Source organism: Lathyrus oleraceus, chromosome 1 (genome assembly GCF_024323335.1).
Source record: "Lathyrus oleraceus cultivar Zhongwan6 chromosome 1, CAAS_Psat_ZW6_1.0, whole genome shotgun sequence".
Taxonomy (NCBI): domain Eukaryota; kingdom Viridiplantae; phylum Streptophyta; class Magnoliopsida; order Fabales; family Fabaceae; genus Lathyrus; species Lathyrus oleraceus.
This window is the reverse complement of record NC_066579.1, coordinates 448695567-448721100: the sequence shown is the minus strand read 5'-3', so window position 1 is coordinate 448721100 and position 25534 is coordinate 448695567. Positions and strand designations below refer to the sequence as shown.

At 32.5% G+C, this 25534-nt stretch overlaps 3 protein-coding genes and 3 non-coding genes across 6 annotated transcripts; all 6 read right to left on the bottom strand.

Moving 5' to 3' along the window:
- Nucleotides 1–5122: 5122 nt before the first annotated feature.
- LOC127082721 (uncharacterized) lies at nucleotides 5123–6925 on the bottom strand. Its single transcript, XM_051022950.1, has 6 exons — nucleotides 6519–6925; nucleotides 6255–6434; nucleotides 6090–6171; nucleotides 5872–5979; nucleotides 5635–5796; nucleotides 5123–5545 (listed from the first exon to the last, which is right to left on the bottom strand). The coding sequence occupies exons 1-6, from the start codon at nucleotides 6768–6770 to the stop codon at nucleotides 5343–5345; spliced, it is 987 nt and encodes a 328-aa protein (XP_050878907.1). The 5' UTR covers nucleotides 6771–6925; the 3' UTR covers nucleotides 5123–5342.
- Nucleotides 6926–10328: 3403 nt separating this feature from the next.
- LOC127082726 (uncharacterized) lies at nucleotides 10329–13156 on the bottom strand. The gene is made up of 6 exons (XM_051022960.1): nucleotides 12397–13156; nucleotides 11809–11988; nucleotides 11527–11608; nucleotides 11238–11345; nucleotides 10958–11116; nucleotides 10329–10719 (listed from the first exon to the last, which is right to left on the bottom strand). The coding sequence occupies exons 1-6, from the start codon at nucleotides 12646–12648 to the stop codon at nucleotides 10523–10525; spliced, it is 978 nt and encodes a 325-aa protein (XP_050878917.1). The 5' UTR covers nucleotides 12649–13156; the 3' UTR covers nucleotides 10329–10522.
- Nucleotides 13157–23185: 10029 nt separating this feature from the next.
- LOC127116773 (small nucleolar RNA R38) lies at nucleotides 23186–23268 on the bottom strand. The gene has a single exon (XR_007801563.1). It is a non-coding gene; the product is annotated as a small nucleolar RNA R38 (small nucleolar RNA).
- A 369-nt stretch (nucleotides 23269–23637) lies between these two features.
- Nucleotides 23638–23721, bottom strand: LOC127116772 (small nucleolar RNA R38). The gene has a single exon (XR_007801562.1). It is a non-coding gene; the product is annotated as a small nucleolar RNA R38 (small nucleolar RNA).
- Nucleotides 23722–24023: 302 nt separating this feature from the next.
- Nucleotides 24024–24106, bottom strand: LOC127116771 (small nucleolar RNA R38). The gene has a single exon (XR_007801561.1). It is a non-coding gene; the product is annotated as a small nucleolar RNA R38 (small nucleolar RNA).
- A 263-nt stretch (nucleotides 24107–24369) lies between these two features.
- Nucleotides 24370–25078, bottom strand: LOC127082699 (60S ribosomal protein L26-2). Its single transcript, XM_051022930.1, has one exon. It carries the CDS (start codon nucleotides 24927–24929, stop codon nucleotides 24489–24491), a length of 441 nt encoding a protein of 146 aa, XP_050878887.1. The 5' UTR covers nucleotides 24930–25078; the 3' UTR covers nucleotides 24370–24488.
- Nucleotides 25079–25534: the final 456 nt, after the last annotated feature.

The window sequence follows — 25534 nt, the reverse complement described above, 5'->3', positions numbered from 1 at the left end:
GCCATTACTTCGGCCTGATTTATAAGTAAAAAAGATAAATTCTACGTTTATTAAGAAATATAGTTAAGTGCATTTAAGTTTATTGATTTCATGTGAGAGAGATGACACAATTACTAGTATACCCTCAATTAAATTGTCTTCTACTAACAATATTAAATAATTAATGCAGAGATACTTTTGGAATAAAGGTATTAAACGCACCTAGATTTGTTGACATTTGCTTATATTTAAGGACAAAAAAATTAGAAGACTTTCGCTTATAAATAAGGTCGGAAGGAGTATTAATTATGTTGATATCGTCAAGGATGTCAAACTTTTTTGACTTATTTATGGAGAACGCGGACTCGTCATGCTTAGAAGATGAAGTAGGAGAGACAGACAATAATGGAAATGGAGACAACTTTGATGCTGAGAATGCACTTGATTCGATGGCTAATTTAGAGAAAATAAATTTCAAAGAGACTTGCTCTGAACAAATGATGAGGTACCACTTTCCTGATCGTGAGGCGGCTTTTAATTTTTATAATTGGTACGCATGTTTACATGGATTTACTGGTGGAAAGAGTCATCTTGTTAGCAATAGGAAAGGCGTATTAGTCCAACAAACGTTTCTTTGTCATAAAGAACGTATGAGAGTTGAAAATTCATAAATTTGGTATCTAGGAAAAGAGAGCATAAACCAATAAGTTGGTGTGGTTGTGAAGCCAAAATTCAGGTTCATGTTTATTTTAGTTTAGATCGAAGGTACGTTAAATTGTTTGATGATGCTCACAATACCTTAACAATATCTAAACCCTTTTTCAATGAAGGATGAAAAGGGAGATGGTCTAGATCCTTCTATTCATCTTCTCGATTGTCTAGATACGAGTAGCCTTACTCGACCATTCGAGCAATCGTCATCCAACCAATCAAACTATTTTCTCACCGCCGTGTGATGACCTTCAAAACCTTTTTTCAAAAACGAAAGATATTTTGTCTCGAGACGATGCAAGACAATGCTTCATCCACAATCATGTGAGTTGAGATAAGTGGAATTTTCCCATGAATGTTGATATGTAGAAACCCATTAAATGTGATGCAAATGCCTGCTCCTCACTTGTTTTGGGTAGCAAGCAATGGTTTTCCGTCAATTGAAACAAAATAGCTTTCTCTAAATCAACCAACAAATAAATATTTTCTATCCAGAACTACGTAAGCCTTGAGTTCTCCATCGCACCCAGAGATACGTAGGAGCGAGATCCAAAGTCTCGTCAGACACCCTAATAAAAAATAAAACTTTTTGTCATATTCTTTTTTCCTTTTAATAACTCGGGAAGTCTAACATTTCTAAGCTAACACTAACGCGCACAACAAACTAAATGGATCCCGTTGAGTATAACGGACGTGAGGTGTGCTAATATCTTCCTCTTACGTAATCGACTCTCGAACCCTGATTTGGTTACGACGACCATAATCATAGTCATTCATTTAGGAGTTTTTTCGATATTTTCCCTTTTCCTATTTGGGAATAAATAAATTTCAGTGGTGACTTTGTTAGTCTGTTCCACGAGCGTGTGATTACGCTTCCCAGGGTCGTATTCTTTTTTTTTTAGGTACGATACTCCCCCTCAAGCTGGATCCTATATATCATATGAGTCGAGCTTGTTATAAATGTAATCCACTTGAGAACCCCTAAGATACTTTGTAAATATATCAACTAATTTGTCTTCGAATTTTACGAAATATGTGGTGATTTCTTATGATAGTACCTTGTCCCTTACATAATGACAGTCTATTTCTATGTGCTTGGTACGTTGATGGAAAATCGGATTAGATGTAATGTGAAGTGTTGCTTGATTATTGCATATGAGTTTTGTCTTATGAAGATCTCATATCCTAAGTTCTAAGAGTAAATTTTTCATCCATGTTCGAGGCGTAATCAATGAAAGTGCTTCAGCTTCAGCACTAGATAATGCTACTGTATTTTATTTCTTGATTCTCCATGAGATCATATTACCTCCAATCAGAACACAATATCGGTATGTAGATATTGTTACCACAAGAAATTGATAGGGCATGTTAGAGGCGTAATCAATGAAAGTTCCTTATGGATTTAAGGATTATACCCCACCAAGGGGAGGTTTGAAAGAAAGCTGAGCCCAAGATAAGCAAGAGTTGGGAAAACCATAAGTTACCAGGAGATGAAACCGACAGAAAAATCATGTTTGGTCGAAATCCGTTCTGTCGACTGAACTGGAGATTGGGACTTAAGAAATTCATGGTTGTATCAAACACATAGGAGATGGTGTCGACGTAAGTACTTGAGCGAGATAATTTTGAAATTCAAAATGACTAGCAGTTACAAGGAGAATAAGCGCCAAAATATGGAGCAGTTTTTAGATCGTGTGGCACGACGTCTGTTATTTTTTAGTAGTTTTGCTTGTAGACAGTTTCTTTAGTTTATTATAAATAGGGGATCCCACAGAGGACTCGGGGTGTTCACTTTGTACCAAAATCACTTGTAAAAAACTTCATATTCCCAGCGCGAGGAAGCAGGAGTTTTTAAGAGTGTTATGTACGTGAATCACCACATTTATTTCAATGCAACTTCCTTATTTCTCAATTGTTCCCGTTGAACACTTTATTTTAATTTCATTTACGTTTGAGTTATCATTTTACGTTGTCGTCTACACTGTCGACACTAATTCTATTACGATAATAGAATTCACCAAAAGCGTGTTCGTTGTGTATGTCTTTTGATTGTTATAGTGTTGTCGGTCACAAGTCACCCATAGGCTATAACATCATCATTTCGTGTGGAAAAAACCTGTGCTTGTTCAATACTTTGTCAGAAGTCGTTTCTCACAAAGTTAATAGTCTGTCGAATTGAATAAGTCACCCTATTACACTAGCACATGTCTTAGGATCAACTGGTCGATCCTGCAAGTAACTCTTAGTTTTAAGGCTTAGGGAGGACCAGCGGTTGTTTACCAATTTCCACAGTAAACAGATATCATATCCGAAAATGATCTCGTCCAATTTGCATCTGAATAATAAATGGTTTTAGCATCACCTTTATCTTCATATAATAGTCATCTTCTTGGTGCATTCTTTATATATCTAAGAATTTGAATGATTGCATCCCAATGACTATCATAGGGAGCGCTCAGAAACTGGCTCACAATGCTCACCATAAATCTAATATTTGATCTGGTGCATGTAAGATAGTTGAGTATTCCCACAAGTCATCGATATCTTCTCGGGTCTTTCAATAGCTCCTCATGGCCCAGAAGAAGCTTGACATTGAAATCCATAGGAGTATCAACAGAACGACAATCAAGCATACTAGTTTCACTGAGAATGTCTAAGGTATACTTGCGCTGGTTGATTGCAATGTCGGATGAGGACTGAGCAACTTTAATACCTTTTGTTTGAATTTTTTTGAAAAGATGAGTTTTGAGTCGCTGGATACCCCAGTATCGTCTCCAATGATAACAATGTCATCAATACAGACCACAAGAAAGATGCGTTGACCGGTGGAGGAATGAAGGAAGAAAACAGAGTGATTTGCTTCACATCTAGTCATACCAAATTGTATCAAGGAAGAGCCGAAGCGACCAAATCAAACACATGGGGACTGTTTCAGTCCATAAGGAGAACAACAAAGCCTACAAACAAGTTTAGAACTTCCAGGAATAGTAAAATCTGGAGGCTGATCCATATAAACTTCTCCTTCAATTCTCCGTGTAGAAAGAAATTTGTAATGTCTAACTGATGAAGCGACCAATGATGAATAACAATCATTGCAAGAAAGAGACGTACTGAACTAATATTTGTCACTGGAGAAAAAGTGTCACCATAATCAAGATCAAATATTTGTGTATATCCTTTGGCTATCAAACGGGTTTTGAAACGAATGATTTGACCATTTGGTCCAACTTTCACTGTATAAACACATCCACATCCCACTGTAGTTTTGTCTGGAGGTAAAGTAACAATGTCCCAAGTGTTATTTGAATGCAATGCAGTCATTTCTTCTACCATCGCTTGACGTCAATTGGGATTAACCATAACTTCACCTATAGACTTAAGAGTAGACAAAGAATCCAAAATAAACATAAAAGAGAAATAGGAAATAGAGAGACGGTCATAATTTTAAACACAAACATATTTAGGATTAGGATGATGAGATCAAATACCTTTTTGTAATGTTATTGGAAGGTCAAGTTTAGATGACATAACGAAAGGAACAGTTGAAGCAGGAACGGTACTCGTAATTAATATCATCTCTAACCGTTTGATTAATATCAGACACTCTTTATCTATGTTTGTTATATTTGCAACATGTCGAAATCAATTTTTTATGTGCATGAAGTCGATATCCAAGGGCTGATATAATTGCATGAAGTCGATATCCAAGGGCTGATATAATCTTCAAGGAGTGACTATAGAGAAAGCAACAACAATTAAACGGTCTTTATGTAAGGTTGGTTTTTAGCATTTAAACAACGATTTTATAAAATTTAATCATGACATTGATATAACAACTTTTCCTTATTATTATGACTGATCGGGTAGATAGATATGCTTAAATCGTAAAAAAAAATTACTTATATTGAAGATATCAAATTAGTATAATTTTCATGGTGAGTTGCCCCATATGGGACCATATAATTTCTAAATAGTAGTATATACAAAATGGGTCAAACTGATTCATCAACATCTGATGGCCATGAAGAAACAACTACTTAAAATATTGCATGTGGATCCATTAAAGTTCATGATTTTGTATATGAAGTTGAATGATCACATATTAATACTCATTATGTTCGATAATGAGGAATCTAGTTGACAATTTCACACCGATTAAGAAAAAAGAATAAATGAAATAAAGAGAATGATATTTATATTAAACTACTTTTTATCTTGCATTACAAATGATGAAAATAGTATATTAATTAGAGGGTAAAAATAAAAAAGATGCATTGAAAATTAAAATAGATAATTCATTTTAGGACATTATCATTTATTCTAAACGAACCACTCATTGTGAGACCGATGAAGTAATACTTAGTAAACATACATTTATCTTCTACATTTAAATTGCATTCAACAATTATCTCAATCAAAACTCCGTGTTTCATTTATACAAATATTGATTCAAAAAAATATGTTGTTTCATGTACACATCAATCAACAAAGGTCTAAATTCAAATGATCCAAAAGTATGTTGTTTCATGTAGATCGATCGAACAAACAATCCAACATATGTTGTTTCATGTACATGGATAGAACATAGGTCTAAAACTCAAAAGATCCTATACTGTTTCATGTACACATCGGTCGAGTATTCACCATGGTTTTCATGGGATAAGCAATATCTTTCCAATCTGGTGACCAGTTTCCACAAGCCGGTGAGCCTCATCTGCTTCAGAAAAAGAGAAACATTTGTGGACCAAAGGCAGTATCATTCCTTTTTCTTTTCCAATTGCAGGCCAAAGATTCTTCTTCACATCATCAATGATCAATATCTTACTTCTAGCACACCAACTATGCAAGTAACCCCCTGCACATAACATAATTATCAAACCGTGTTTTTAAGTGAATTGTGCAGGCAAAATACTTACATTCAGAAAACTAAAAAGATTGTAATACCCGTTACTGTGAGACGCTTGGTAACTAAAACCTTTAGATCCATCTGTGTAAACAAAGTTGCCCCTAGAGTGCTGATAATGAAAAGCCTTCCATTAACATTCAAGCTCTCAATATTCTTTTGAAAGTAAGGTGTTCCAATACAATCAAGAATCACATCCACACCTGCCACAAAATCAATGGTAATAATATTACCAGATGAGTCTCCATGCAACCAAACATATCAACAATATTAATTACCTCGACCACCAGTTTCTTCCTTCACTCTAGCAGCAAAGTCCTCAGTTTTGTAATTGATGCAAACATCGGGGTCAAGACTCAAGTAATAACCTATCTTATCATCATAAACTGCATATAGTAATATCTAGAATCAAATTTGCTTCAAATTTCAATACTGTCAAGGCTTAAAGACACGGAAACTGAGTAAAAGTTCAATAACATGAAAATAAATAGTGAACCTGTAGCAACAATTACTCTTGATCCATAGAACTTAGCTGCCTGAATTGCAAATGCATCGACTCCGCCCCAACCTCCATGAATCTGAGAAGTCATAAAGTTAATTATATATTAACATCAAAAGAAATGCAAGAATCAGTGGCAAAAATCTCAAGAACCATTCTTACCAACAAGGTTTCCCCTCTACATAGTCTGCTGGTAACAAAGACACTTAACCAGACAGTGCATGCAACGAAGGGAAGACTGGCTGCCTCCTCCATAGAAACCCCGGTCGGAATCGGAAAAACTTGTCCCTCACAAACAGCTACTTTCTCAGCATATCCAGCTCCATCAAGAAGAGCACAAACCTGTGAAAACATCCATTCATAATCAAGGTGAATGGCTAATTGAAATGGAATTGAAATAAAATGAATGGATGAATATGTATATACCTTATCACCGATTTTCCAGTTGGAGACGCTTTTACCGACGGATTCGATAATTCCAGAACATTCAAAACCTAGGAAAAGAGTTCCATGTTCAGGGAAACGGGAAGCGCCTTGTCGGAGAGAAATGTCGTCTCTGTTAACGGCGGCGAAGTGGACTCTGATGAGAACTTGATCGTGTCTGAGTTGAGGTTCATCAATTTCTTGAACTTGCAGAACTTGAGGTCCACCAGGTAGGGCTACTGCAACAGCCCTCATCTTCGGTTTTCTTGGACTTGGGAATGTTGTTGTATGTTACTACGATGAAGATCTTCTAGTAATTTCGATTTCTGAATGTTACAAACAACAACTACTTTATGAATGTATGAAGAAACGATTCTAGTACTTCCGACTCTTTAAATGACCGAACTTGAAACGATTCTTGCTTCCCAAGTTTGTTATAACAACGTAGTCTTGTTTTGTTATGTGAATTAGTTACTAGACATCATTAATGTAAACAAATTAGTTTTGTTAGTTACTTAGTCATCATAAATGCAAACTGTACTTTGAAAATTATGATAATTGGAAAGAAAATATTAATACTAAAATAAAAAATGAGAATGTCAGGTGCCAATTCATTTTGACGGTCATTACTTAAATGTAAAATCTTGTAAATAGTATGGTTGACTTCAAAATCAAACTAAGTAAATTTTGAATTGATTAAAAAATCCACAATCTACTTAAAAAATATTTATCAACGCCACTTATTATTTATTATTATCAATTAATAATAAGTATTTGGTATTTTTTTTTTTTTAGATAATGCTATTGACGAAAAGGTAAATATTTTAAGATAAATAATGTTGTACGGATTTATCCGGATAATATATTATATTAAAGATAATTTAGTTTTTTGATATTTTAATTTATATTTTTTTATATTGTGATAATTTTGTCATTTCTAGTGAAACTTAAACTATTTTGTCTTCTTTCTTTCTATGTAAATTTTTAATATTGATAAACTTTTAATGTTAATATGTATTAAAGAGTTTGGTTTATTCGATTAGAATCTTAGATGTGGTGACAATTTTTACTCAATCTACATAATAAAGCTCGATTTATTCTCTTTTTCAATTTTTTGTTGGTGTTTCTTAAATCTTGAAAACAATCAGGAAACTAATGCAAAATTTGCAAAGTATGAAGAAGAATAAATGTTGTTGATGGTCACAACAAGAAATGAAGAAAGATTCCAGAACCAATGATACTTGGACTCAGGATACTCATCACACATGACTTTGTAGGAAAGATTGGTTTGTCAACATGAAACCCTCAATAAAAAAACATGGTGAAATTTACAAATGACAATACTCTAGCAGTTGAAGGTATTGGTGATTTGATTATGAGGAAAGATATCAAAAGGTCAGTAATTTTCAATGTATTGTACATACCAGACATGAAAAGTAATTTGATCAGCATATGACAGTTGGTCGAAAAGAACTACAAAGTGTCGATCAAATACAAGATGATGAGAGTTATCGACTTAGATGGAAGGTTAATCTTGAAGGCACCTATGTTTCAGAATAGAACCTTCAAGATTGAACTTAATATGATGGAGTACAAGTGTCTTACAACTACAACTACCATGGATGAATGGATATGGTATTATAGACTTGGTCATCTCAATTTTAAAGACATCCGAGATCTGAAAAGAAGAAATATGGTTTCAAGATTACCAGAAATCAACATTGCAAACAAGGTGTGTGAGGAATGTGTGCAGGCGAAACAACACAAGAACAACTTCATAAAGGATTTCAATAAAAAATTATGGATTACCTGATCAAGAAGAAAAGTGAAGTGATCGAGGTATTTTCTAAGTTTAAATCTATGATCGAAAGACAAAGTGGTCGAAAGCTCAAGATTTCGAGGACTGATGGTGATGGAGAATATGTGTCTAAAAACTTCGACAAGTTATGTGAAAAAGAAGGGATTATGCATGAGATGGTGTCACCCTACACTCCACGATAGAATGGAACGATATAAAGGAAGAACATAGTAGTATTGAGGAACGACATAAAGAAGGGACCAAGTATTTATTTATAAATTATGTTGAGTCAATCCTATTTTTTAATTGTTTTACAGTTAGTGTATTTGCTAGGTCAAAGTTGTTAGCACGTTAGTAGCATTGAGGACCAAGTATTTAGGAGACAGTTACTTTGTAACTGGTGTAGTATATATTGCTACATTTGAATTAATAAATGAATACAGTTTTGGGGCTCAACAATTCTTTTTGACAATTTTGTGCGAGATGTTTAAGAAAAGTGTTTGTACCTAAAGGTTCTATCTTTGAATTTATAGAGATTGGATAAGAATGTAAAGAAATAAAATGCAGAATAGCTTAAAAGAAATGAAGTAAATGAAGAAAAATAACAAAACAAATGAATAAAAAAAGTGAATTAAAAGTGGGACGCAGGTTCATACATTTCTCACGAATTCTTGATCTCTATGACTCAGATATGTGAATTCTAAGGACAATAGAATGAAAATGTAAACCCTCATTAGAGAAACTAAATCTACTTATATAGTATGTACATCAATAACTGTCGACAACGATTAACTATCCAACATTCGACACTTAAACTATTATGTGGACTTTTGTCCTCTGCTTTGCTCCCACCTGTCTCTGGTTCATAAACTGTCTTAACCAACTATCATTCGTCGAAACTGTCTTCAAATCCTTTAATTATCTCTGTCGGAGAGTCCTCTTGTCAAATCTTATAGTTTGGTGTCAAAATGCTCCTGAGTCGTCCAATCTTTGGATTCAAGAATATACCAAGTCCTAAAACATTTGATAGACAAGTTGAATTCATCGCTCCTGATAGATGGGTCAAATTCATCACCCCTATCAAAACAATTAATATGTTGAAAATATAGTATGATCATCTTACACTCATCATTTTCATACCTTTATATCACACCTCCATATCAAAATGCTAAGTTCAAATTTTCAGACTAACAGTACGTAATACTCGTGATAACCCTCTACATGAAAGCTGCAATGATGTTGGGTTGCAAGTAAGGAGTTTTAAGCATTATAAGATGAAGTAATCTAAAAAAAAATTGAGACAAAGATGGTTGAAAGAAAAGTTAAACTTTAGCATGAGGGTGAAGTTGAAAAAGTAGTAAAGAAAATTAAAGAGAACATGGAATAGAGAGAAAAAAGTTCCCTCTTATTACATCACTTGAGAAAAAAATGGGAAATTTAAGAAATTCATAATATAAAGATATTTAGTTGCCTATAAATCAGCATTACAACATATGCATGTTTATGCAAATTTTATGAGTTACTGACCAAGAAAATATGACTTCCGGTTGATGAAACAATTGCATTAACCGAAGAATGTAGTGTTATAATTCAAAGAAAGCTCTCCCCAAATTGAAAAGTCTGAATAATTTTGGGTCAGATATCAACTTGATGACACTACCCTTGATAGGAAAACTTGGGAGAAGAGACAAAACCAACCTAGATGATATTGACATTAGCCGAAAGATCATTGGCATACCCATATGTTACAATGAAAGATGTGGTAGTAAAAATTGATGATTTCATATTCTCAACTGATTTTGTTACTCTTGATATAGATTAATATGCTAAGGTTCCTCTTATTCTTATTAGATAAAATATTTATTTGGAATCAAGTGAGCTTGAGTGAAGATTTCTAGACTACAAGGTAGGTGACAAATGTTTATAGCAAATCATACTCATGATCTTAAAAACAATAAAGAAAAAGAACTGAGCGGGAGGTGACAAATCATAGTTCAAGAAAATCAAGAAACAACTAAAGGAAAACACATCAAATCATATCATCTTGATTCAAATTTCCATATCTCATTGTGAAAAAAGCATAAGGAAACAAAATATGATCCTCTTAGTACACAAACTAAATTACACATTTCACTGTAATTGTAAACCACAACTTTATTCAACACTGAAGCAGAACACACAAACGTCTAAACTCAAATGCTGTCGTCTTTCATGGCAGGAGCAATATCTTTCCAATATGCTGACTGCTTTCCATAAGCCGGTGAGCCTCCGCAGCTTCAGAAAGAGGGAAAGTCTTGTAGATCACAGGCTTAACCTTTCCTTCTGCTATTGCTGGCCAAACATTCTTCTCCACCTCACTAATGATCACAGCTTTATTTTCAGGACTTCTACTTCGCAAGCCAGCCCCTACACATAATCCACCATATTACATTCATGAATTATTGATACGTATATACCGTTACCACTTTAAAAATATGATTGTCTAATGTTTCCTCTCACATGTAAAGTGATTTATGTAAAGTTGAGTCTGTTATATATGACTCGAATGTAAAGTGATTTATGTTTAAATATATTTTCGCAAAAGTGACTTGAGCAATAAGAGGGGTATCTATTAGTATAAGGCATGAACCAGAATCTGTAATACCTTGTATAGTGAGACGCTTGGCAAGTATAGGACGTAGATCGACCTGTGTGGTAACACCCCCTTGAAAGCCGATAATAAAAAGCCTTCCATCGAAATTTAAGCTATCAAGATTTCTTTGAAAGTAGGATCCTCCCACACAATCAAGAATAACATCGACACCTGCCACCACACCACATCAAAGATAATATTAGCAGATGCATCTGGATGCAAGTGGTACAATGTCACATAATGTTGAGGAATGCTTGGAATTTAATGGCCACGCTTCCTAGAGGTAAAATACCTTGACCACCAGTTTCTTCCTTCACCCTTGCAACAAAGTCCTCTGTTTTGTAATTGATACCAACATCCGCTCCAATACTCTTACAAAAAGCTAGCTTCGCTTCACTACCTGCTAAGCAATTTCTAGATTAAAATTTCTGCAAACATCGCTTGGAATTTCAATATAACAATATATGCGATGGGATGAAAACCACTTGAAATAGTGACAATGAGGTAGACAACTAATCCCAATGCTTAAACATACAAAAAAAGTGACTAAACGTTTAATAAAATGAAAATTTATACTGAACCTGCAGTAACAAATACTTTCGCTCCTATGTACTTAGCTATCTGAATTGCGAATGTACCGATTCCACTTGAACCTCCATGAATCTGAGAATGAATAAAGTTAACAGTTTAACTATTAGGCAACACCGATTAGCAAATAAACAAATAGTCATTGAAGATAAATATATATTAAGATCAAAAGCAAGGCAAGAATCAGTGAAAAAATACTTCAATAATCATGCTTGGAGTAGAGTGCATATTATTGTATTTTCCTGAAAAGTTAGAACTTGATTACAATGACTTACCAACAAGGTTTCCCCTTTAGATAGCCGACTCGTCATAAAAGTAGTCGACCACACAGTACACGCAACCTCGGGAAAACTAGTTGCATCCTTGAGAGAAATCCCCGATGGAATTGGAAGAACTTGTCCTTCAGGAGCAGCTACCTTCTCAGCATAACCACCACCAGATAAAAGAGCACATACCTGTGAAGTGAAACCACACCTCATAATATCCATTCATAACCACATGACAACACACTCACATAGTGCTGTTTGGATTGAATAATTTAAGTTTATTTACCAACATAAGCACTTGTGAGACAAGAAAGAGCTTATTAAACCTATGATATCTGTATAAGCTCTTTTCAGCTTATTTTCATAAGCTCCGGCTTATTTGAAAAAACAGCTTGGTTCTATTTTATAAGTGTTGAATTAACTTGTATTGTATCCAAACAAGACCTAATAATTCTGATAATAAAGATGGTAAATTTCCTAATCTTTAGTAATCAAGCTTAAAACTTTTTACAGACCCAGAAATGAATTTTGAATATAAAGAAAAACCCATCTCGAAAAAGTAATGTATTGAGTTAAAATTATGAAAAAGGTGCATACCTGATCACCAATTTTCCATTTGGAAACGTTCTTACCAACGGATTCAATGATTCCAGAACATTCAAGACCCGGGTAAGGGCTTGCACCTTGAGGGGGAGGGTAGCCACCTTTCCTCTGAAGGGTATCAGCTCTGTTAAGGGCAGTAGCATGGACTTTGATGAGGACTTCATCGTCTTTGATTTGAGGGTCTTCAACCTCTTGGAGTTGAAGAACTTCAGGTCCACCTGGTGAGGTTATTACAATTGCCTTCATTTTTGTAATTGGTTTATTGTTCCACACAACTTTTCTTCTTCTCTTCTCTAATCCTCTTTATAGTGTTGTGAAAGGAGAGGAGTTATTATTTTAGGCCTAATTTTTGGCGATTTTTCTTATAATAATCTAATTAAAAAAAATTGTTTTTTGTTTTTTTAACAGGTGTTTTTAGTTACAAGTGAGCGCAAGATTAATTAACAAGAACCAATTCACAGCAGTTAGTTTGAGATCAATTCCGACTAATATGAATTTCAAAAACATTGAAGTTGATCATAAAGAAGATTCAATAATAAGAAGATTTTTAGAAGAAGAAATTCGGACAGTGGTGTGGGGATGCCGGATGGCTTATCTTTTAGTTTTGTCAAAGAATTTTGGAAAGAAATAAAAAATGATGTTTAGGGAGAATGGTAAAAGGGGTGAATAGTTTGTTTATTGTATTGATACCGAAAAAGAAAAATCCAACTAAGATATCAGAATATCCTCCTATATCAATGGTATGATGCATATACAAACAGATTTCAGAAGTGCTAGCTAACATATTGAAAAAAGTGATTGGATTAGTCATAATATCATAATCTCAATTGGATTTTATTTTAGGAAGACAAATTCTAGATGAGATAGTAGTCGCAAATGAAATAGTGGATGAGGCTAAAAAGAGAAAAAAAAGTCATATTGTTGAAGGGGAATTTCGAGAAGATATACGATTCAATAGATTGAGATTTTTTGGATTTTGTGATGTCAAACATGAGATTTCATGAAAAGTCATCGTCATGTGTTTCGGTGCTTGTAAATGGCAGTCCCACGAAGGAATTTAAGATGACATGCGATTTAAGGCAAGGAAATCCATGATCTCAATTATGCTCTTTTGAAAAAGTGGGAGTGGAAAGTAAACTTTGAGAGAAAATATTTATGGTATAAGGTCTTAGTTAATAGATACGGGGTGAGAGATGATGGAACACTGAGTGGAAGTAGAAATTCTTCTAGTTGGTGGAATTGTATTCTGCACCACAATATTGGTGAGTGGTACCAAGAGTCCAATTACTCAGTCAAGGAAGTGTATAAAGAGTTGTTGTCTCAATCCGTTAACCCGACTAACCCGGATTGGGGTAAGGCGTGGTGTAAAGTTATCCCATCGAATGTTTCGTATCTAGTTTGGAGAATCTTTCAAAATAGAATAGCTATTAGATATAACTTGATTAAGAGAGGTGTGATTAGTAATGGATCTAGTCAATGTGTAAGAGAGTGCGGTAAAGATGAATCAGTGTCTCATATATTCTTTGAATGTCCAATTTTTGAGAGAGCTTGGTATGATGTGTGTCTTTGGTTAAGCATATCTACGGCGATGCATAACGATAATATTTCACATTTGAAACAATTTGAAGGGTTGTTAGATGGAGGCAGAAAAATTGGTAATCAGGCCCAAGTAATTTGGTTCACGTGTGTGTGGAATATTTGGAAACCGAGAAACAAAAAATTATTTCAAAACAAAAACGTTGAGCCTGAAATTTTGGTCGAGAAGATGAAAATGCATATTTGGAAATGGATAAAAATAAAAGCAAAGGAAATGGAACATAACATAACACTTTGGTGCTTGAATCTAAGGGCAAGTCTAGGATTTAGAGATGAATAATTGCTTTTTTGTTGTTGTTTTTTTTCATTTTGAGGTGGGGAAAGTAATGTGTTTGAGTGTTTAAGGAGCTCTTTTTTCCTTTGGTATTGTTGGTGCCAATTATATGTTGGAGTAGGGATTAAGTAGTTAATAGGTCCATATCTATGTTTCTGCAATTCTTGGTGCAGTTTGGTGATCCGCCTAGTTTGGTTGCGTGTTAGAGTTGGTTAGGTGTTGATTATTAGGTAATTTGTTGGCTTTGGGAGTGGTCGGAGCATGTTTGTAGCAGTCTCGTGGTGAGCTATTGTTTGAAAGAGTGAAGAAGATTTTGAGTGTCTGATCAAGGACTTACTTCTTCAACTGTCCTGGCGGTTTGGTGCACAATATTAACTGATTTTTTAGGGTGTGTCCTATGTTAAGAAAGTTTGATTTTCAGTTGATTTTTGATTGCATATGTTGAAACTTTGCTGATTGCCTTTGGTGTTGTTTAGGTGTATTGGATTGTTGAATTTGGTGGTAGTGTGTTCAGTTTGTTGCTAGTGGTTTCCTTGTGCAGCGTTAGTGTTTTATTTTGTTTTATAAGTCACTTAGTATTGTTGGTATGCAATTTGATTGGTGTGGCTAAGTTTGGTTGGTATGGTTGTGGTAATTGGTTGTCCTTTGTATATCTTTGTCTAGTTTTTTGTTATTTTTTTGTTTCGCGTCATATCATTGTTTATGGTGTGTTATAGGAACCGATATTAATGATATATTTCTTTGCCTTTACAAAATAAAAAATAATTATATAAAAATAATATGCAAATTCTTATCTACACACCTACTAATGTAAAAATATATATATATATGTTCAACTTATTTGATATTTCATTTATTCATTTCTAAAAGATGAATTTTAACTTTTGACCCAAAAAAATGTTGCAAATTGCATTTTACCACTTATAATTTTTTTTTGTTTTTTCTCTTATAAATATATGTTTTTTTTTCTTTTTATAATTGTTTTTTTTTAGTTTTAATATAATTAAAATTAGTTTAAATTATAGTTTTTTCATGTAATATATAAAATATTTAATTTAAGTCTTGTTAATTATATTGGAGAGACTAATTCTAATATTACATAAATGTCACAAAAGTAAATTGTAATATAAATTAATTTTGCAAGAGACTAAAATAAATGAACGAGAAACAAAAACAAAATAATTTATATTTGTTAGAATCAAAATTAAATTTAAAAAAATACAATAATTAAAGAGATTAATTACTATACACTGTCAGTGTAAAAAGTTTTACGCCGTCGGTTCATCATCATCACCCGTTTATATTACTTTATAGATTTTTAAAATAAAAATCAAACTTCTTTTAATATCCAACGTCTATAATTAACTGATGGTGTAAAACCCTTTTACACTGACAGTGTATTTCAATTAATCTCATAATTAAAATCAAAATAATATATATATATATTTTAAAATAATATATTTATTTTAAAATATATTAAAATAAAATATTAATATATTTCCCTTAACTCTATTTTGCCCCATTTGATGCCATTTGTCGTGTTACCACTCATTTTAAAACATTTCTTATTTTTCTTGTTTCCCCTATTCAACGGGAAACCTTTTTCACTCTATATTTTCATTTCACTTACTTTCCTCTCTCTCATTCCTTTACACAATTCATTCCCTCTTTCACCCTTCATCGCATCATTTCATCCCTACAAGCTTTAATTCTTTTTCAAAATATTTTTTCATCACAAGCCTTTTAGGATAATAACGTATGGAAACTTGCAGTTCATGTAGTTAATCTATGGATCGTTAAAGAACTTGCAGTTCATGTAGTTAATCTATGGATCGTTAAAGAATGTAGTGGACAAATGAATTTTGAAATGATTCTACAAGATATCAAGATTATCATGTTGTTAGGGCAACCAATTTCAGTTCATAACTCAAAACCGTGAATATGAAGTTTGGAAACAGAGCCTAGGAGAACACCAAACATATATCGTTTATAACTCAAAAAGGTATGCGTCAACATTAGTCAACATTAGCTTATCAGATGAATGGTCTTTATTAAATTATTTGCACTTTTTCTTCTAATTATTCTTCTCAACTTATGTTCATTTAAATAAACTTCACACCTTAACTATTCATGATATTTTGTATTTAATGCAAATGAAATGGAAGCTACTCTTTGGGAATCCTACACCAACCAATTAGGTTTTATGGATAATATATCTAAGAAGATGAAACTAATACCTAAAGATAAGTGGGATCATAATAGTAATTTCACCTAAAAGATCATATATCTCAAAAATTAGGTTGTATGGATAATAACAAGGTGGGAATAATATGAGATGATCATACTAGTGAAGTACCTAGTTATATAACTGTTCTTGATTGCTCTATAAAAGTGGAGTACGTAACTATATAACTGCTCTTGATTGCTCTTGATAGACTCATTTCTATAACCGTGGACATGGAAAAATTCCTAGACTTGTAGAATAAGTCTTAATAAAATATTATATTAACTTTGCAAGAGTAATGTTTGAGTTACTCTTCCTGAATCAGAATCTTATAATGTAATGAATCAAATCTTAAACACATATGTTAAAAACATCGTTCACTCATGTTTTTATCACAAAACACATAAAAAAAGCTCTCTTTATTCTATGTTCTCAAATCGTTAGAGCATTAACTTTCCTTCTTTTAATCCTTTGAATTTATCAAATATTTATTCTTTAGAGTATTGTTAAAAGTTCTCATAGTTTGAAAAAAAATTCAAATATTTATTCTTTAGAGTACTGTTTAAAGTTCTCTAGTTTGAAAAATTATCTGGAGTGGTCAAACAATCACAATTGAATTCTATTTGAAAAATTATTTGAATTCCTACTTATTTGTAAAACTATTTAAAATAACACTGAGTTTCTTCCACAGTATGTGTATTACTAAATCGATTATATATAATACAATAATAGCCATTCAATATAGAAAATGATTTTATACAAAAATATATATTATTTTATCCTAAAAGCTAAAGAGTGGTTCTTGCAAAATCATAGGCACCACAAAACACCTAGAAATTGCCTATATCATAAAGAATTTCAAATTTTCCAATAATTATTTCTCTTTTAAATCAACCATAGATAGTTTCAAGTAGGGGTGTTCAAAATTTTGGTTAACCGATCCAAATATCTAATCTAAACTGAATTGAACCATAAAAAACTTAAACTATTTAAATGGTTAATAAATTGAATTGTTTATTTTAACCAATTCAATTAATCTAATTGAATTTAAAAACCAGTTTAAACTCTTATAAACTCTTCCCACAATTTTATCTAAAATATAAATACTATTATTTAACAAATTCAATAAACCTAATAAATCATTATATTAAAATATTAAATATTTTAATTATAATTTTTTAATATTTCTTAATCAGTTATTATTATCATAACCTTTTCATTTTCACATTACATGTTCTTCCCCAAATATGAAATATGAACCCTAAATCATCTTCTCTCCAATTCAAACTCAACATCAATTTCAATTTCACCTTCTATTTGTTTTGATTCGATTTCGATTTCAATTGATTTCAAATTTCACTCGATTTCATTTTCGATATGTTCCATTTTCACTCAGTTTTGATTTAACTCGATTTCGATTTCGATTTCATCAGATTTCACCTTCTCTACTCGGATCTTGTTCATAGAAACTCTTGTCTTGACTCTTTTTGAGGTAAACCTGTTATTTTCTGCTCTCAATTTCATTTTGAATTGAAATAATATCTGAAAATTACTTTCAGTCTTGATAGGGTTTTATTTGAATTTTAATCTACTGGTTGATTTGTGTTCTCCTGAAATTTTGCCTGTAAATGATTTCATCACAAGTACGTGTTTTCAAGAATCTTCAAAATAAGAGCATAATTTAAAGTTGGATAGTACATATAACTTTTAAGCTAAACTAGTCATTTATCCTAAACTAATGAGATATTATTGTTCTTATCAGGTTATGCGAGGGTGGATAATTATTTAACATAATTCTAGATAGGTAAAATTGAAAGACTATTTTGCTTCCTGTCAACATTTTGTACTTTATGTTGTTTTCTCTTTATGTAAGTTATCTATGCAAATGAAATCAAAATTATATTTGTTGTCAGTTTTCACTCAAACATTTCTTACAGCCCCCTTTTTCACTCAAACATTTCTTACAACCCCATTTTTCACTTTCCATTGTCACTCTTATCATGCATGTCTTTCACTCCATTCAAAGTCAATTATTATCTCTTTCTTTTATATTCTTTGATATTGTAATGACAATTGTTTGTCAAAGAAACTTAGGGAGTGTTCATTGGAAAACTTTATAATATTTGTATTAGTCTATTAGTAATTAGTGTTATTTTCTACTTTGGTCAAAATGATGAAGACATATTAAGAAAAGTTTGATTCTTTTCTACACTCACTTTAGAAGTTTCCATATTTCAAACTCAGCTATAAATACACCAATTTACTTGTCAAAAATGATTTTCACTAATTTTTTGATGTTTTGTTTTATATTACAAAATATGATTAACTATTAATAATAAACAAATTAAATTTCGCTTTTAATAAATAAAAAATTGAATAACAATTTATCTTATGGCTTTTGCAGCTAGCTTCTCCTTATAGATCAGACGGATGCTTAAAACTTTTCAGCAAAATTCTAGTAATTTCGATATGGATGGTCATGACAGTGTTATGGACTTTAAGACAGAAGAACATATTAGTTCTACACCTCCAGTTTCTAATAATGCTAGATTGTTGCCTCAAAAGCGTAAAAATCGGTCAGAATCATGGAATCATTTTACACCGATGTCGCCGAACACAGAAATGTCAAAGTCAGCAAAATGCAAGCATTGTGGCTCCTTAATCAAGTATAATGGTGGAACAAGCGCTATGCTAGACCATTGAGAAGATGTAGTGATAATCCAGATAATGCAGTGAATGTGACGATGCATGAACCATCTTCAAGCTCAATGGAAAATAGGGAAGTGATTGTTAATTCATCCCCTTTGGTTCCCAAATTTGACCAAGAAGTTAGTCGAATGGACTTGACAAAAATGTTTGTAGCCATGGAACTTCCGTTTCAAAAGGTAGAGCATTCATATTTACATAGGTTCATTTATGGCTTACAACCAAAATTTAAGTTCACATCACGCAATACACTGGCACGTGATATTTTGAAGAATTGGGACGTGGAGAAAGCGAAGATGAAGACTATTTTGTCACAAAATTATCGTCGAGTTTTATCACTACAGACACATAGACATCTACCCAAGACTCTAATTACATGTGTCTCATAGGGCATTACATTGATAACAATTGGAAACTACAACAAATATTTTGAATTTTACTCAAGTCACAGACTACACAGGAGAGATTATGGCCAAAACAGTTAAGAAGTGCTTAAATGATTGGGAACTAAATTGTGGGCTTAGTGTTACCGTGGACAATGCATCTTCAAATGACGTTGAAATTCAACATCTCAAAAGATTGCTTCACTCTCAGAATGACATAGTTTTGAATGGAGAATACCTTCATACACGTTGTTGTTCCCACATATTAAACCTTAGTGTAAAGGATGGGATGAAAGAAGTTGATGATTCAATTGTAAGAATTCGTGCAGCGGTGAGGTATGTGAGGCGTACTCCTTCGAGGTTTTAGAGATTTAAGAAATGTATTGATCATGAAACAATTGGATATAAAGGTTATGTTAAGAGAGATTGTGAGACTCGGTGGAACTCAACATATCTAATGTTAAAGGGTGCATTAAAACATAATAAGACCTTTACAGAGTTAGAATTCAGAAATCGGAAATATTTTAATGAAATGAGTAAGGACAACGGAGTGTCTAGACCGGAAGATTTGGAGCATGTTGAGTTAATCCTTCCATTTCTATAGATATTTCATGAAGCTATAGAGCGTATTTTAGGATCTTCTTATGTGACAAGCAACATGTATATGCTTGAGGTTTTTGGTGTTGGAAGAAGCATTTTGAACATGTGTAATTCGGAAGATCAAAAGGTAAGGTCAATGGCTATAAAGATGAAGGCAAGGTACAATAAATATTGGGGAAAACCTGACCACCTTAACATGTTGTTATTGATTGCAATGGTATTAGACATTAGATATAAATTGAAGCTTGTGGTATGGATGGCAGCTAGGATTTATGATACTAGTGATGCAGAATATTTGAAAATCAAATTGGGTTCATATTTGAAGTCTATTTTTGATGAATACTCTGGTAGGACAGTGTCTCGTCTAAGTAGTTCAGTTAATCTATCCGGTGGTTTTAATGCTACCATTGTGCTGAATTCTATCAATCAGATAAGTGCAGCACATCAGAGACAGAATTACAAAAGTATATTCAAGAAGAAGTAGAAATTCGTCCTCCAAATTTTGAAGTGCTAGAGTGGTGGAAGGTGAACTCAAGCCGATATCCAATACTTGCAAGCATTGCAAGAGAGGTTTTAGCCATATCGATATCCAGTGTAGCCTCTGAATCAGCTTTCAGTACCGGAGGAAGGATCCTTGATGCATATCGTAGTTCTTTAACATCGGCTAGCATGGAAGCACTTATTTGTACTGAAGATTGGCTCAAAGGAGTAGTTCCATCTTTTCTTAGTAGTGAATATCTTAATAATATTGATCGAATTGAGGATGGTAAGATGTCAAAAGATATAAAAACTAGTGTCTTATTACTTTATTGTTACATTTTAAATTTTCATTCTTTCTTTTGTAGAACTATATTCTACGCCAGATGTCGAAAGTTGCTCAGCCTTTATGTCAGTTGTTGATGATTTAGGGTAAGATATACTGACCGTTAGTTTCCTACTCTCCCCAACCAATTTTATTTCTATTACATATTTTCATGAAGGAGATGATTTGTTACTATAACTTACTCTTCCCATTGATAATTCTTGACTATGATCAATCAATTCAAATGTTTGTAGTGTGTATTTACTCATTCTAATTTTTCCAATACTCATTTTTCCACCTCTCAACTCTGTTGATTAAATTTTATTTCATTGCGTAGAAAATCATGAGCGATGTGGGCTCGAATGGAGGCGACAACGAGCACACATCTTTCGTAGACGATTGTCACTTCACTATTTTCATGTTCAAAATGGAACCATTACTCTACCACTTGTCGCATCTTTCTTGCAAAATAGAACCATTGCGAGTTTGTTAATTAAGAAACGAAAAAGTTTAATGGATAATATTGTTTGCACTGTTTTATGCATAGAAAAAAATTACATTTGATATTGATTTGAATGGTCCTGCAGTGAGAAGACACCAACAAGACATTGCTCATTTTCAATAGAAGAAAAACCATAGAATTTACTAACTGCTATTAACAAGCAAAGTTGATTATGGAATTGTTAGCTGAACACGACTGTGACAATTACCTTGTTCTGTTTCAAATTTTGTATGTAATTTTATAGGCCAATAATATAGTAATCGTTATAAACTTCTTGTGAAGAAAGCATAGTTGTTGATTGTAATCCTAAAGTAATGGAAGGTTAAAGAAAGTGATGGTCATTCATTGTAATCCTAAAGGAAATGTACAGAACTTTTATTTTTAAGTGTCAAAGAAAAATACATGTATGAGTTCAACGACAATTCCAATAAAGAAAAAATGATACGGAACATTCACAATTGATTATACAAAAATTTCTATTTAAACCAATTTTTTTAAAAAAAACTGCTATATAATTTGTTTTAAAATCCATATTTGAATTTAATTTGAAAATTCAATTTTATTATAAAAATAAAAAGGAAACAGTTTTTTATAAATATATAAAAAAAGCAGTTTGGAATTTGGTGAAAAAATTAACCAATTTTTTAAATAATTGATTTTAATCTGGTTTAAAATTATGAACCGGTTCTAAATTGGTTTTGAACCGAATCACTTAAACAGATTAACCACTTTTGTACTAAAGTAGTTTTTAAAAACTGCATTGTACCACTAATATGGTTCGGTTCAATTCAATTCATGAACCAGGAACATCCCTGGTTTTAAGTTAGTAATTTGTGAGAAATGTCAATAAAAAAAAAGGCCCAACCCAATAAACCATCTCAACATACTAGGTTTGACATCGATAGTTAATAGTAGATTTCAATCCAATCAGAACCTTTTACAATAACAGATATGAGGTAAGTTGTTAGTTTTCAGATACTTTTTTATTGTCATAATGTTTTCAAAATCAATTATAAAACTTTATTCGAGGTTAATATGCAACAAAACATTGTATCAAATACTTTTTTATTGTCATAATGTTTTCAAGACAAAGAGCAACCAAGCCTAAAGTCTACCAAACCCCAATATGACGAAATTGAAGGATTGTAACCCCTCTGAAGAGTTGTGCAATGAAACAAAATTAATTGTTCCAAGGATTGCAAATCAAATTATAGAGGCAAAAATTATGACTAAATACATAGGTAACATTTTCTAGATAAAACGAATGTCTATTTTACCTTGATTATGTTTGAGTACTCATGTTTAAACATTGTTCACTCTTTATATGCAAGCATGCATTTCAGATTTTTACATTAAATACATCAGTCAAAAAATGGAAATATATATTTATAGTTCGAAGAACTGAAATATCTTCCTTCATCAAGCAAACATAGTAATCAATATCACACAAATTCAAATAAAATAGAACGTACATAGTATTTAGATTATAAAATAGAAACCATGTACACAGATTTAGCAAGTGCATGTAAAAGAACACAATTTTAGGATTTAGATTATCAGACAGGAACTGAAAAGTGCAAATCTGGTCATAACATTTTGATAAATAAAAAAAAATAAAGATTATCCAAGTTCAAACATGAATTGAACTGCCAACACTTATCAAACATAAGTGTCAAATTCATAAATTGGACACCAAGAACATGTCAGACTATACAATTTCATCATCAAGTTTATCAGACAGGGATAACTGTAAAATTGTCAATCTCATCACCCATGGCGCTTGGCAGAAAGAAAAAGAAACTCCACAGTAGGAATAATACATATAATCATGCATGGTAGGTTGAAAAACAGAAACAAATTATCCAAAACAAAAAAAAGGGAAAGAAAACTTTAACAATCATTTGCATGTATAACAGGCAACTTATCAAAAATCCATTCTGACACTTAAAAAGAAGTTCAGTGAGATTAGACAGAATAAAGAGTTAATGACTCTGAGGTGTGTTCAAACTTCAGAAAATAGACATTCTACAAGCAAACATATTGCATCTTAAACAAACTCAGTCATACTTTTTAGCATACAAATACACAATAACCAGTTTAAGCTGCAGTCAAAGAACACCAAAAAATAGGATAATTAGAAAGCTAAGATAGCATGTCAGAGCATATACAATTTCAGCATTAGGTTATCAGACAGGGATAACTGTAAAATTGTTAATCTCATCATTCATGGCACTTAGCAGAAACGAAAACTAAATAGATGCATTAAAAATAGATTAATAAGGATTGGAAAGTTGCACACAAGAAAGTCTATTTAGTATGAAACAAGAAAATGGGGTAAAGCAACTAATAGTTAATCACATGCTGTGTAATCAAAACTTTGAAATCAAATTAAATCACTTAACTAAAAAAAAGAATGATGGCAGCTGAGAGTAAATGTTGCATAAAAACTAAATAAGAACAATAATATCAATACAAGACACAGAATATATCAAGCTAAACTGAATGCAACTTAAGAAAATTAAAGTATCTACCAGAAATATGTCAGAATACAAATTATCAGCACCTGAAACATCAGCCAGGGATAACTGTTAAATTGATAATCTCATCATCCATAGTTCTAAACAGAAAGAATCAGACAATATCTAAAACCGAACTAGTCTAAACGCATGATAGGTAATCATGGAGGATTAGAAAAAACCCATAATTCCATAAACCTAATGGATCTAGAATCTCTCATCACACAAAAGCGGTAAGCTAACGCATAAAAACATTAACGAATACAAATAAAACCAGAAAATATTTAACCATGTACAGAATTAACATAATTAATTCATACACAGGAATTAAACGGTGGATTAATTGGATTACTAAAAGCATAGATAAATCAAAAAGTTTGATTAACATAACAAATTAAAGAAGAACAACCTCAAAGTTTGATATAATAATTTTCTAATACCAAAATAAAATAAAAAAACACAATTACTCAAAAAAGAGAAGGACTAATCAATAGTCTGCATAATATCCTCAGGAGCAAACTTGGTACCCTTCTCCTTATCAGCGGCAGCACGTCCCTTAGCCTTCCTATCAAGAAGAGATTTCCTGTCCTTATCAAGTCTCAGCTTTGTGATAACAACCTTGGAAGGGTTCACACCAACATTCACGGTGGATCCATTCACCTTTTCCCTTGTGATGCGCTCGATGTGGATCACCCACTTGCGCCTGTAAACCTGTGTAACCTTACCTTCACGGCCTTTGAATGTACCACGGACGACTTGAACTTCGTCGTCTTTCCTCACCGGCATAGAACGGACGTTGTATTTGGCACGGAGGTCGGCGGAGAGAGGCGCGCTCATGAGAACACGGCGGAGGCTGGATGGTGCCGTGAAATGAGCCTTGCGGCTCTTGCGACGGCTGCTCGACACTCGTGGATTGAACTTCATTTTTGATTTCTCTGTCTGTGCCGCTGCTAGAGTTCGCTAGGGTTTTTACTGGTTTCTGGCTTCAATATATTGTGTTAAGGTTACACTAACTAGGGTTTGGTTTGTGGGCTTATTGGGTTTATTCTTGGGCCAAAACTATGAAGCCCATGCGAGTGAGGAAACTATTCAAAACATATGAGATTATATACTGGCACCCTTACACTTTGACCTCACGCCACAGACATTTTATGCATTTATCCTATTAACCTTGAACAATATTAAAATTTATTTTACAGAATTATCGGGAGAATTTGACTTTTTTAAAAATCTTTTGTTTTTATCATTTTTCAAAGAGACTGTTGGAGTTATGGACTTTTTTCCCATATGTTCCAAAGTTGAAAATAAATTTCCACTTTGTCCCATTCTGAAAAAAAAATCTCAATCTGTCCCTTTTTAATTTTTTTTAATTTTTTAATTTCTTCCCACTTTTTTTTTAATTTTTTAATATTTTAAATATTTTATTAAGTAGTTTTCTAATTATTATTAAATAATTTTTTAATTAATTCTATATTTAATTAATATAATTGATTTTTTTAAAAATAATAATAATTTTTTTATAAAAAATT

Coding starts and splice junctions, on each gene's coding strand:
- LOC127082726 (XM_051022960.1), bottom strand. CDS start 12,648: ATGAAGGCAATTGTAATAACCTCACCAGGTGGACCTGAAGTTCTTCAA. Junction 11,989..12,396: donor AATGGAAAATTGGTGATCAG/GTATGCACCTTT, acceptor TTCACTTCACAG/GTATGTGCTCTTTTATCTGG. Junction 11,609..11,808: donor CTAAAGGGGAAACCTTGTTG/GTAAGTCATTGT, acceptor ATTCATTCTCAG/ATTCATGGAGGTTCAAGTGG.
- LOC127082699 (XM_051022930.1), bottom strand. CDS start 24,929: ATGAAGTTCAATCCACGAGTGTCGAGCAGCCGTCGCAAGAGCCGCAAG.
- LOC127082721 (XM_051022950.1), bottom strand. CDS start 6,770: ATGAGGGCTGTTGCAGTAGCCCTACCTGGTGGACCTCAAGTTCTGCAA. Junction 6,172..6,254: donor GTAGAGGGGAAACCTTGTTG/GTAAGAATGGTT, acceptor ATGACTTCTCAG/ATTCATGGAGGTTGGGGCGG. Junction 5,546..5,634: donor CAAGCGTCTCACAGTAACGG/GTATTACAATCT, acceptor TGTTATGTGCAG/GGGGTTACTTGCATAGTTGG.